General features: G+C 38.5%; 1 protein-coding gene across 11 annotated transcripts in view; it reads left to right on the top strand.

Annotated features, from left to right (window-relative positions):
- ncam1a (neural cell adhesion molecule 1a) overlaps nt 1-12,323 on the top strand; it is a 302,862-nt gene that overhangs the window by 205,762 nt on the left and 84,777 nt on the right. For all 11 annotated transcript variants that reach the window (XM_088088676.1, XM_088088677.1, XM_088088679.1 and 8 more), the window contains exons 5-8: nt 3,023-3,160; nt 3,463-3,580; nt 8,646-8,806; nt 10,481-10,623. In XM_088088676.1, the coding sequence (XP_087944802.1) occupies nt 3,023-3,160; nt 3,463-3,580; nt 8,646-8,806; nt 10,481-10,623 (560 nt within the window). The remainder of the gene's footprint in view (nt 1-3,022; nt 3,161-3,462; nt 3,581-8,645; nt 8,807-10,480; nt 10,624-12,323) is intronic.

Genomic DNA, 12,323 nt, shown 5'->3' on the forward strand with positions numbered 1-12,323 from the left:
TTCTGTGCGAATGACGTCTGTGGGTGTGTACCTCAACAAGGTTTAGGTGTAGTTGGGACTTTATAAAAAAGGTAGCAACCTAGTGACAGGCCGTACGCAGCAGGCATCCAAAAAACATAGCGCAGAAAAACGCAAATATGGTGAGAAGAAATGGAAAATGACAGTGAAACCGGGTTGGGCTTTTAATTTCACTGGTGAGTATGTTTAGAAACAGTAGCTGACAATAGTGTGTAGTAAACCTCGAAAATACGGTAAAAGCAACATTTTATTGTTTTTTCTAGTGGCGGAGAGACTAATTTTAACATCTTTTTATGTTGTTTTGTTTAATCCATAAGGTTGTTTTATTTTTTTAAGCAATACAAATGTTTTTTATATGTAAAATACAAAGTAAACCTCAGCTGTCAAATATATGTAGTGGAGTGAAAAGAGCAGTATTTGCCTCTGAAATGTAGTGTAGTAGTAGTGGAGCCAAATTCTAACAGTAATGTTTTTTCTTTTTCTTTCAAAATACAGTGAAACACTGTAAATCCAGATGCTCAGTCAATATTACACTGTCAATTTCTCATTCTACTGTATAACACTAATATACTGTTGAAGTCATTTTTGGTATTGACACTGTAAAATAACAATAGGATGTTGTCGTGTACAGCTGCCAATAGTTTACTGTAATTTTAGAGGAGCATATGTTACACTGTTTTTTCAGGTTCGGTAAATGTACTCAGCCACCCTCCTCTATAACTGGCAGAGAGCCCCAGTGTGCTGACAATAGCTAAGGTAAAATTGTTTAAAGTGCACAAATCTCAAAAGAGATAGGAAGAGCCAACATCCCTTCTAGCCCTCAGTGCATAATTTTATGCATAAAGTGTTTTTATAGCACACAGGCGCTCTTTAGTTTATATGCTGGGCTTCTCTATTAAATAGGCGGAGAAATGTCATACCTTCTCACTAGCATGAAAATTCAACTGGCGGCATTGGACTGCTAGAGGAACTCCCATCCCCAAAGAAGGAACCAACTGGCCTATAAACGCTACACTTAAAACCCTAAACAGCCACAATTTTTAATCCACTGCGTTTTAAAGTATACACTAGTCAGTCACAAATTCTGGACAAGTGCCTTAGTTTTCCAAATTGGGACATATAAAGAACAAACAACAAAAACGACCCAGTTTTCAAGGCTCTTAAATCAGATGTGGTCAGAGCCTGGATTTTAATATTGTGCTGGATGCTTCTCCCCAGACGTGTGTGACAAACACCTGGTTTCAGTTAAGACAGCTCAGTCTGGTACTTTGTGTTTACAGCTGCTTTAATTAGAGTTGCAACACTTTGTCAGGCTCGATGATGGTGTAAAACACTGCTGAAATACGTCTGGTATAGCCACAGTGTCACGCTGGGCTCCCTGTGTTCTTCCAACCACTTGCTTGATTACTGCGGATAATTGGGACTTTTTAATCCGTCTTCAACTTCCTGTCTGAGCATTTAAGCAAAGTGTTTCAGTTATAAAATGTCTCTCTTGAACTGTTACCTGATTTTATGTACACAGACAGATCTTCAAGATGTAAGGAAACGATCACATTTAATTATACCTCATACCTCAGTTTGGTACTTCTTACATCTCAGATTTCTGAAAGGGTTCTTCACAGGTTCTTTGTATGAGTAAGGGTTTCATTAAGAACACTTTCATCCAAAGATCCCTTTTTGGTGGACAGATTTCTTGCAGTAATGCTGAAACCATCTGTGTTAATAGATCCTCACCCTAAAATATTCAAACATTTACGCATGTTTAAAATGTGATATTTAAATGTTGATGTATCTGGGATCCCCTTAATCAATTAATTTTACTTGTTTTCTGCTACAATGGATATCTTTACCATCATTTCATGCCATACTTAACGACATGATCTGGCGAAATATTTTTTTCTTAATTTTTTACACATACCCTGTACTTTGCATTTTGTTTTTGGGTCTAATTTGGAACAAAGGTTCAGTTCTACCAATTATTTTTAATTGTCTCGGTTTGGTTCTGTTTTTAAACCCCCCTCAGTAGGTTCTCGATGACACCCTTGGAATATTTTAAAGGTTCTCTTGGGTGGGTTTTCAGATTAAACCCCTTGATAGCCCTTTTCCACCAACATGGAACCAGTTCTATGCTAGTTTCCACTCTAATTTTAAACCATTCAGAGCATTTTGACCAAAAATAAATAGGTTTAGACTAGGGATGATAACAATGACTTGCTGATCGATCAATCCGTCAATAAGAATTTAATTGTGAAATTTAATAGATTAATCGATAGGCTATAAAATGCTGTCAAATATATGTAATATGTTGCTGTGAGCTTTGACTAAAGATAAAATGCATTTAGTTTTGTCTAAAATAAGCACTTTTTTGTTGTTGTTTTTTTTCAAATAATAATTCATTGATTAATCAATCATTAATATTACTGATTAATCAATTAAGAAAAGTGCTTACAATTTGCCATCCTAGTTTAGACACCAAAAAGTTATTTCCCAGCCAGAACTAAAAAAATTGTAGTGCAAACGGTGACAATATCAGTGGGTGTGTCATATCCTACAGGTTGGAAAGACAAAACGGAGAGGGCAAAGATAGAGGCATTCAGCAAGAAATTCTCAGAGAAGAAGAGCATGTGGTGGTCCCATTAATAACTGATCCATGCTTTTTTGGGGGGGTTCATAAACCTTTATGCTGGGTTCTAAGTGAAACTCTCCTAAATGGTTCTGAGTAGAACCAAAAAGGGCTCTCTATGAAGTTTAGCAGAAAAACCCTATATGATTCTTGTTAGCACCTTGTTTTCCCCAAGAGAGTAGGAGGGAAAATCCATAATTTACAATGCTACATAGATATTTAAAATAAGCATATACAACATGCATCATATATCTTTTGTTCTTACTCCATACAGGCCACTCAGACAACTTCAAATTGACTGTTTTGTTCTGGTGTATAATCTGCATAATCTTGAACATCATACGTGATATATTGCTGTTCTGTTCGCGTTTCCTGTTTCAGTGCGATTCAGGATCATAGATAATGACCACCTGCAGATCCGCGGCATCAAGAAGACAGATGAGGGCATGTACAACTGTGAGGCTCGTGTCATGGCCAGGGGAGAAATTGACTTCAGGATGATCAAGGTCATTGTTAATGGTAAGCATCTTTTTCACCTTTTGCTCCCTGCTTTCCCTGTTGCTCAAAAATAGGTTTGTGCTCAAAATAAAAGAGTACTGTAATGACGACCCCGAAAGCCCTGGAAATGTTGTTTTGAAAGCCTTAAATGTGATTCATATTTTTTTCCCCAAAATGATGGTGTGAGTCTGTTTAACTGCCCAACTCTTTGTACCAGAGCAAGTTATCCAAAATGTCTATACATCCAGATGGAGCCTCTTCAGAATGTTTATTCACTTGCTTCATGTATTCATTACTTTTCAATCTTCATCATCTCTTTTCAGTGCTTCCCACCATCCGTGCCAGGCAGTCCGAAGTCAACGCCACAGCAGACATCGGCACCTCTGCCTTGTTAGCCTGTGATGCGGACGGCTTCCCTGAACCCTCTGTCACCTGGACACAGTATGTCATCTATTTCTATTATTGGCCTGTTTCCATGAGTAGGATCAGCAGTAGATCCGCACGCAAAAAAATTAATCCTTTTGTTTTTATTCTAACCTATTTTTCCTTGACTTCAACGAGAATCATCATCAAGCAATGCAAAGCTGTGAGGAAGAATGAAATATACACCCCGCTGAGTGAACCTTCTTGTGTCACCTCACCAAAAACTTCAAAGACAGCCTAGCCACAAATTCTGAAAGCATACATTAAGCAGTACAATAGATTCTTTTTTTTTTAATAATCTGCCAAACAGGTAAAAACAGCCTGGATAAAGTTGTATGAAGATTACGTAGACGAAATGATAAATGCACAAAAACAGAACACTCAACATCATAAGAACCAATCCTGGTTGGACTTACACTGTTAGAACATGGAGGCCATTTGCATATTGTAGATCTGTATAGTTTTTAATTAATTTTCGAGCTTTTGTGCCAAGCTTTAATTCCATAACTGTTGTTCGAGGAGTTTTTATTCCATTGGCTTTTTGGGTGAAAAATGCTGCTAAAATCAGAATAAGAAATCACAATTTGATATATATATTCAGTCAAGTCACAAAGCTCCAATTATGGAATTTTTACCATTCAGCAGTAACATTTTAGTTAATGTCTGCGGCCATGAGAATAAGAGGATGGAATAAAGAGATGCTCTGATAGCTTTACTCTTACCTAAATTTTGGATGTGCATTAATTTTTACTTTATAGGTAGAAATCAGTAGGTAAGGAATACCCAAATTGTGCTTTGTCTTGTACTCTGTCCTCCCATAAAGGACTTTCTTCCTGAAGCTTTTAGAGTATTTTAGGAACTACTGTAATGGCCACAACTTCCAGCTCAGTTCAGTTAGTTACAAATCTTTCTAATCAAATAATACCCTGGGGTTTTTTATCTTTAGTGCGGGGAGGAGATTAGCTTCATCAATGACACTTCTCTGAGGGTGAGACTGTGCCCTTCAGTGACAGGATGCACCCTATAGCCTGTATCACAAGTGGATCAGAGGGCCATGTAGTAATCAGGTGGACAGTTTTTGGGCAATGTCGTCAGGCTATCTTTGCCCTCTGTCTCCAGCTGCTGGACACAGTGACAATGGCAGTGTGTAGACACACCGAGAGTATAACATGGCATGTAGTGACAAGATACTGGTGTGCAAAGAAGGGTTGATTTCAAGGTTGCAATACATAACTGTTTTACATTATTAGGATGCATGTGACCATGAGGTTATTGAATACACAATAACAAATGTAACATCCTCTGAAGTCCAGCTGGTTCACTCAAAGAGGCTTAGTGATAACTATATATATATATATATATATATATATATATATAAAGAAAATGAAAGTCTTTTTTAAGTAACATTTATAGTGATTTTATCCTATGAAGAGCTGGTTGTCATTCTCTTTTTGCTCAGACTTAAAGCTGTAGTATTTCAAGGCAAAACCTTTTCACGAAGATATTAAACCGCTGTAGGCAGGAAGAACCTGAGAGCAAAGTTTTTGAATCAACTTGTTGCTTTGTATTAAATGAAAGTCTGATTTTTCCTAAATGGAAAAGAAAAAATGATGTGGAGTGGTGAAAGACTTCTAAAACTCACCAAAGTTTAATCGCACACTTGTCCATAGTCGCTATGCTGAAAACATTTCATCTAAGATTTTCAACTCAGTTTCTTGAACAAAGAATACACAGCTTTTTTCATCACTCTCATTCAAATAAAAGCAAATCAAGCTGTGCTTGAAACAAGCCCTCTGAAAGGGTACTTTAACACCAACTGGAGGCACAAATTGCATGGCTCAGGTTTACTGTTGCTGTAATCCAACAGGGCTGGTAGCTTTTGTGCCTCTTTATAAATTGAGCCTATTGATCAATTCTGAGATAAAATATATTTCATCTTTCTTATTTGTTGGTGAAGCTGCCTGCTTCCTGCTGCCTTCATGACCAAACAGTTTGTCCCCCCTTTAAAAGGATTGCATATGCACAACATAGATTTCAGGGAAATTGTGTTGTAAAGTGTTTGTAAATGGGGCATAAATATGAATTTGCAAGGCTTTGCCTACAAATAGTTGTGTGGGAGAGATGATGAGATTTAGATGTATTTCCATTTGCATGACTGTAACAAGTACAAAAAGGCTTTGATGAGTATTATTAGGCTGGTTTCCACTCTCCACATGCTATTTAAATTGCATAGCATTTTGAACTGGTTAGAGTGGTTATATAGCAGGCGCTCACACATGCACAAACCTGTAATGAATCTGCACTTGGCTGTACCAGCTGATCTTAAATGTAAATTTGGCATAGCTATAACATTGGTGTTGAAAGGTTGAAATTTAATTTACTAAAAATGTATACATTGTATGTATGAGATGGAACTGCTATGTGGCTGAGCCCAAAAAAATAGCTGCAGGCTCTCTACCAAAAAAAAATGGAAAACAATCAAAATCAATATTTATTTACCTTAGAGCAACTCAAAGTGGGCAGTTGCTCAGTCCATGAGGACTTGGCCTGAGAACTGAGGGGTTGCCAGTTCAAGTCCCTGTACAGACCAAGTATGCAGTTTATACTGGTAGCTGGAGAGGTGCCAGTTTTCCTCCTGGGCTACCCTCGATCTGACATCTCTGCATTAATACATGTGTATAAGTCCTCTTTGTACATGTGTGTGTATTTTTTTGACCTACATGTGTTTAATCTCTGAAAATAACAAGACAGAGAAAAATGTAATTTCCACTCATGGATCAATAGCACATGTCCCCTTCTTTTTCCTAATCCCTCTGTGAACCGTATTTTTGTTTATTTGGTCTCAAAACAAAGAGCAGTCGAATCTGAAATTAATGATGAGCAAACCAGTCGCTAGAAAAATGTTTGCATGGCACATATCTGCAAACCTTGAATATGTTACATTTATACATTATTTTTACATACTTTGAAACTTTTCTCAAGAATGCTGTGGTTAAGGTGTGGTTAGGTTAAGGCACAAAAATGATTTTGTTTTGGAAAACATTATTGTCTTAAAAGATATACGTTGTGACAGCATTTAAACTGAATCTGAATACTGTATTAAATCCACCAAGCCAAGTCCTCAAAAATCACTTATTTAATCTATTTAGTTTTAACATAATAATAAATAACTAAAACTCAAAAATTCTTCAGGGATCTATAATCAGCTTTTGTTGGCAGAGAAGGCAAAAACTCTTCAATTTTGTAGTGGCAGTCTAATTAATCTTCACAACCTGTGAATACCAACTGGAAATGAGATGAGCGGTATCAGATATGAAATGTTGATTAAATGTGTGCCTGACACAGTGAAGCAGCAGTTAACTTAATTTATACATCTTATATTTCCAACATCAGCTTTTACTCAATTCAAGAACACTTCACTTCCTCAACGTGTATATAGAGTGATACCTCTCTTTCTAACTAAAGATCTTTGGCAGAGAGATTTGTTAACTTCGGAGGTTCTCAAATTCCACCACTTTTGCAGTAGAATCCCAACGCCAAAAGCCATCTCTCGTAGCTGTATGATACGCTGCCTGGGTGGCATCAGCTGAGAATGTGGCCAGACAGAACCAGTAGTGGTGTTATAATACGCCGCTGGATGGCCAGACGGTATGTGTAATGTACATGTAATGTAGGGAGCTGGAAGGTCCTTATAAGGCAGGCTGGAGGGATGGTTGATAAGTTTCACCCAGAAAATTGGTATTCGCTTCCTGTCTGAAAGTGAAATTTTTTTCTACACCTTACCATGTAACCATGAACTTATCAAACCTTGCTCACCTTTGTTGCATTTTGTTTACATTCCGGTGTTGGTTGCCATGTGCTTTTGTTGCCGAACATAACCACGTGCTTTTATAGCTAACCCGCCATGTGTTTTTGTTGACAGCCTGGCATCGGTAGCGGCATCCCAGAATGTCAACAGCAGACGCAGAAAGATACCTACAGTGTAATATGTAGATGCTGAAGTCCACTGACAAAGTGGCAATATGTGATGACTTGGGATGAGAACATGTTGCAAATACTGGTATCTGATAAACCTGTAACTTAACCCAAAGTAGAACCAACTATCAGAACCCAATGGTCGGTCCAGTCCCTAAAATCTCTAGATTCCAGGTAACCAGTTCTTTCTAGGAAATGAGTAATGACTTTATTCACAAACTTGCTAATAGATTTGCCAATAACTGGTGAAGTAAATCTTACTTTTTGCTGTATAATGATTCTTGATCACCACTCAGTTTTGACAGGTGCAAATAACCAGCATTCATTTCTCTTCTTACGGCTCTTTGCTCAATGTACTTTTATATTCATGGTGCATCATTTATCGGTGTCACACAGCAGCAGCAGCACCACCGCTGTGCCGAGGAATCTTTGAATAAAGCTTTTTTTGCAGACATGTGAGTGAATACAACTATTGAGCGCCCTGATGCTCTTCACAGCTGTCTTCCTTGCAGACAGGCTGGAGTGTGAGGTGGATGTGCAAAGCTGAGGGAGATGCAGTTCCTGGCCAGAGCAGAGCTGAGACAGACAGTGAGGTTGTGGGGAGGACAGATGGGTGAGGCAGTGAGAAAACAGAGGGCTGAAGCTCCATTTGTTATTTGTCATTCACTGTCTACCTGCAAACTGCCTCAGGAAGGCTGCTACTCCAGGCATACAAACACTTAGACAAACAGGATGCTAATCTGTAGAGAAGACTTCTGCGTCTCAAGCGTGAAAGAAGCTTTTTCCTAAAACTTGAAAAAAGAAAAACATGCATCGTCATCGAATCGGTGCATGGCCTTCTTAAAAACACAGATGTAAGGGTTACAGGAGAGCTGAGGCAAACAAAAGCTGTGGAAATGTTGGTGATGTTCTCTGAGCACAGGACAGCTTTTTTTGGTCTCCAAGCCTTTGTTGTACACCAGCTGCTCTCATCCTTAGATGAAATCCCAAGATCATCACCAGTGAGTTAAGAAAGTTATTTGTAGGCCGCTCAAGTTATGTAAGCAAACACTTGTGATGTGAACCCCGCCATGTCTTTTTCCTCTTGTTTTCTCCCCCTCTGCTACAGTAACAACATTGTCCTTGAAACGGGTGATAAGTACAGCCTGAACGAGGATGGTTCAGAATTGGTAATAAAAGATGTCAAGAAAGTGGATGAAGGAGATTACACCTGCATCGCCAAGAACAAGGCGGGAGAGAAAGCCGAGGAAGTCAGCCTGAACGTGTTCGGTGAGAGAATAACTCAATTCGCTTACGATAGCATGAAGAACACGGTGGCTCTTTTTCTCTATCTGGCCTTTTCTTTTGTACTTATTGACATTTGCCGTACACTTCTCTACAGCTTTTTCCAGTGGCTGGGTGCAGAGTTACACAGCGTGAAGCATACAGTTTAAAGAAAAGCGTCCCCTATTGAAAACTAATTAAGCCACCCCTTAGGACATTGGAAGATATCACACTAGAGTTTCTCCTCATGAGAAAATTTGCACCAGTCTTATGTAATCATGTGCTTGCAGCTCTATTATAGGTCAATGGGGTATGAAACCCCAACTCTAATGAAGCCTGTCTGTATACTTGACTACACTAATACTAACAATATGTAACAGCTATTTCAAGCTGTGCTAATAAATATTTTCAACAATAGATGAAATGACTATGAATCATGTGCAAGATGTCACCCATGCTGACAGAAAACAGAGTGAATTATTAGCCCACTCTGCAGCAGCTCTGCTGGACAATTTAGCCTCTAATAGCTTATTGTTTTGGATTGTACAAACTCGGTTGTCCACTTCCCACTAAAGCAGGGGAAAGGAAAATTCAAAATAAGATCTCTTCTTTGCCCAGTCTATTTCTCTGAGACATAGCAGAGCTCAATATGACATAAATATGAGATTCTGACCCTTTTCCCTTTTACTTCTAAAAGAGAAATCGAACCCCTGAATTTTGACTTGTGTGCATTCTCCCTAGAATGTGAAAAAAGGTATCATAAAAGGGCAGAGCTGGGAGAGGGGGCCAAGACACACCCAGTCAACCGATCAACGGGCAGTAACAGGGCAGCCATGGGGGTCTTGGGCATTTAAAAAAGCATGCTAGCAAGGAAACAGTCAGCCAAAAGCAAAATTCAATTGCAATGGCCAGGTACAACCTTTGTAGGGCAGCCACTGTGCATATTTATAACACATTATGTAGAATTGTATTACTTTCCCCCTAAATGTCAAGAGTTGAATCTAAATCAAACAACACCACTATATACCCATATGTATATATATATATTTATATATATATATATATAGAGAGAGAGAGCTTTGCCACTGAACTAAAGTGGCTTGGGGGTTAAGTTACTCTTCAAATTCAGCTTCTGTGAAATAGCTTTCCTCTCGTCTCAGCCTGATCCAAATTCAATATCTTAAAATGTGCTTTTGTCTCTCTCCCTGCACTGATCTTTATTATGTCTGAAATAATCAGCTCTTAAGATGACAGTAAGATCTGAAAGAAAACTTTAGAAAGTCACAACTCTGTGTATTTTATCTGTTCTCAGAGTTGAGAAACCTCTCAGAAGCCTATGAGCACAGCAGAAGAGCCCCTGCTGATATATTCTTTTGCTCCTTATTTCCTCGTAACAGACCAGAATTTAGTAATCACCAAGTAAGATGCATATTTATTTCTCAGAGATAAAGCAAAGAATATTATGAGCAGCAAAAATTTCCTCTGGGCAGCACCAAAGAGGCAATGTTACATAGCAACCAGCTGTAAAAGTAAGTCAAACATCTAGCAGTTAGAAAAGTATTTTTTTCTCAGGAGTTGACCAAAAGAGAGCTAAAAAAAAAATAATTCAACTCAAATTTATCAAGTGGCTGGACTGGCATTAGTTTGCTAACAAGTTCACCATTTTTGTCTTGTTTCTAGTGCAACCCAAGATTACTTACATGAACAACCAGACTGCCTCAGAGTATGACGAACAAGTCACCCTGACTTGTGAGGCATCGGGCGACCCCACACCCACCATCTCCTGGAGTTTCGCAAACAGGGTATTCACCGAAGGAGAGCAGGTACTTCCCTTTCTTTTTAGCAAAAGTGGGCAATGCACTCTAGAGGGAAAGATCTGTTTTGGTGTTTGCCTGAACGTTAACATTTCTTAATTTTTTTTCTTTCCATGAGCAATAGCAATACAGCACAGACTCTGCAGACCCTGCTAACCATTCGTATGTGAGTGGACTCCTTGGGGTATTGCTGTTATTTGACAAAACCCTTGCAAAAAGTCATTTATTTCCAAAAACTCCAATCCATCACAGAGCTAACACATCCATCAATATTAACATGGATATTTCTGAGCAATTTGGTCACTGGTCCACTGACATGGATTGCTCGATTAGTCTTGAAATGACCGTCCAATCAGCTGCTTGCAGTGCATCATACACTCAAAGCGTCTTATTGAGTCCAGTATTGCCGACTGACTTTCCTCTTTGTACAGTAAAGTTTGAATTCGACCATCTCGCTAAACTTTTGACAGCCGTCTCAAATACTGCTGGAATTGCATTAATGATTTTGTACATTTTCATCATGAATGCTGGAGGGGAGAGTGTGCAGATTGCCATAAAACCAATTTCCAGGCAGTGCCATGGTATGATATTCCCCAGCGTTTTAGAGAGTATATGTAACCCTCTACTTCTCTCCCTATTAATCATTAGCATTTAAAAGGGAATATTTTTGTAAAATTAGTATGAAAAGTGCTCATTGGAAATTCACAGAAAATAAAGTGAGAGGGAGTCTGAGGAAGTGAAAATGATTTCAGTGAAATTAGCTTAATTATTGCAGTGTTGAAAGCCAGGAGCTCTGAGTCTCCCTGCTATCTCCAAATCAGATTGTTTTGAGCTCAGTTATGCTTCTCTGGCAAACTGCTGTGATAATCCACTTTGCAAATGAGTGGGCACTTTTTCCCAGGATGAACATAATATAAGAGTAAAAAAGTCTCGGCACAAAAACATTCACATAAGGGTTATGCATTTTTGTCATGCTTTGGTGTGTATACTCGTTTTTCTCTTCATGTCCTTCCGGAGCGCAGGAGATAACGCTGGATTTAAGCTTTGACTATAGAACATGGTAGAAGGCTTCTTAAGATGTACGAGCTATGAATACCATCCCTGTGCATTTTCTCCATTACAGTGGTCACAGCTGTTGGCAGTCACCAGACTGGAGAGAGAATCTCATCCCGAGTCTATTGTTATGCTCTTATCAGCTCATTAAAATGGTATAATTTTGAGAAATCCATCTTAACGGTCTTTTCTGACAACATGCATCATGTGAGCAGTAGACGGATTAGTCACTTCAGAGGGGTAATTTTCTGCTGTGAATGCAGCAAACAGTATTAAGATAATTACCTTTCTGCCTCTAGCAGGTTTGTGGAATCAGAGGGAACACCTTATAACGCTGGTTAGTGCTTCTGCTGGCATTAGAAACTGCAAAAATAATATAACACCTCAATATTTTAATAAAAACTTGAAGTTAGGCACTAAATTACCTGTGCAGAAGTTCCTGTCACCTGGGTTATGGATTGTCACTTTGCCTTTAAATTCTGCTTTATTAGTGATATTATTTAGCAAAAAAACTGAATAATAACAATAATGATATTATTTCATAGGCTATTTTTGAAGTAATGCCCTTGAATATGGGTCAGTCTGTGCTACATTTTAAAGTACTCCCTGTCATAGCCAGTATACAAAGTTTTGACTAAAGTAGACCATTGAATGAC

This window comes from Plectropomus leopardus, chromosome 15, assembly GCF_026936395.1.
Source record: "Plectropomus leopardus strain MGB_pleo_1.0 chromosome 15, ASM2693639v1, whole genome shotgun sequence".
Lineage (NCBI taxonomy): Eukaryota > Metazoa > Chordata > Actinopteri > Perciformes > Serranidae > Plectropomus > Plectropomus leopardus.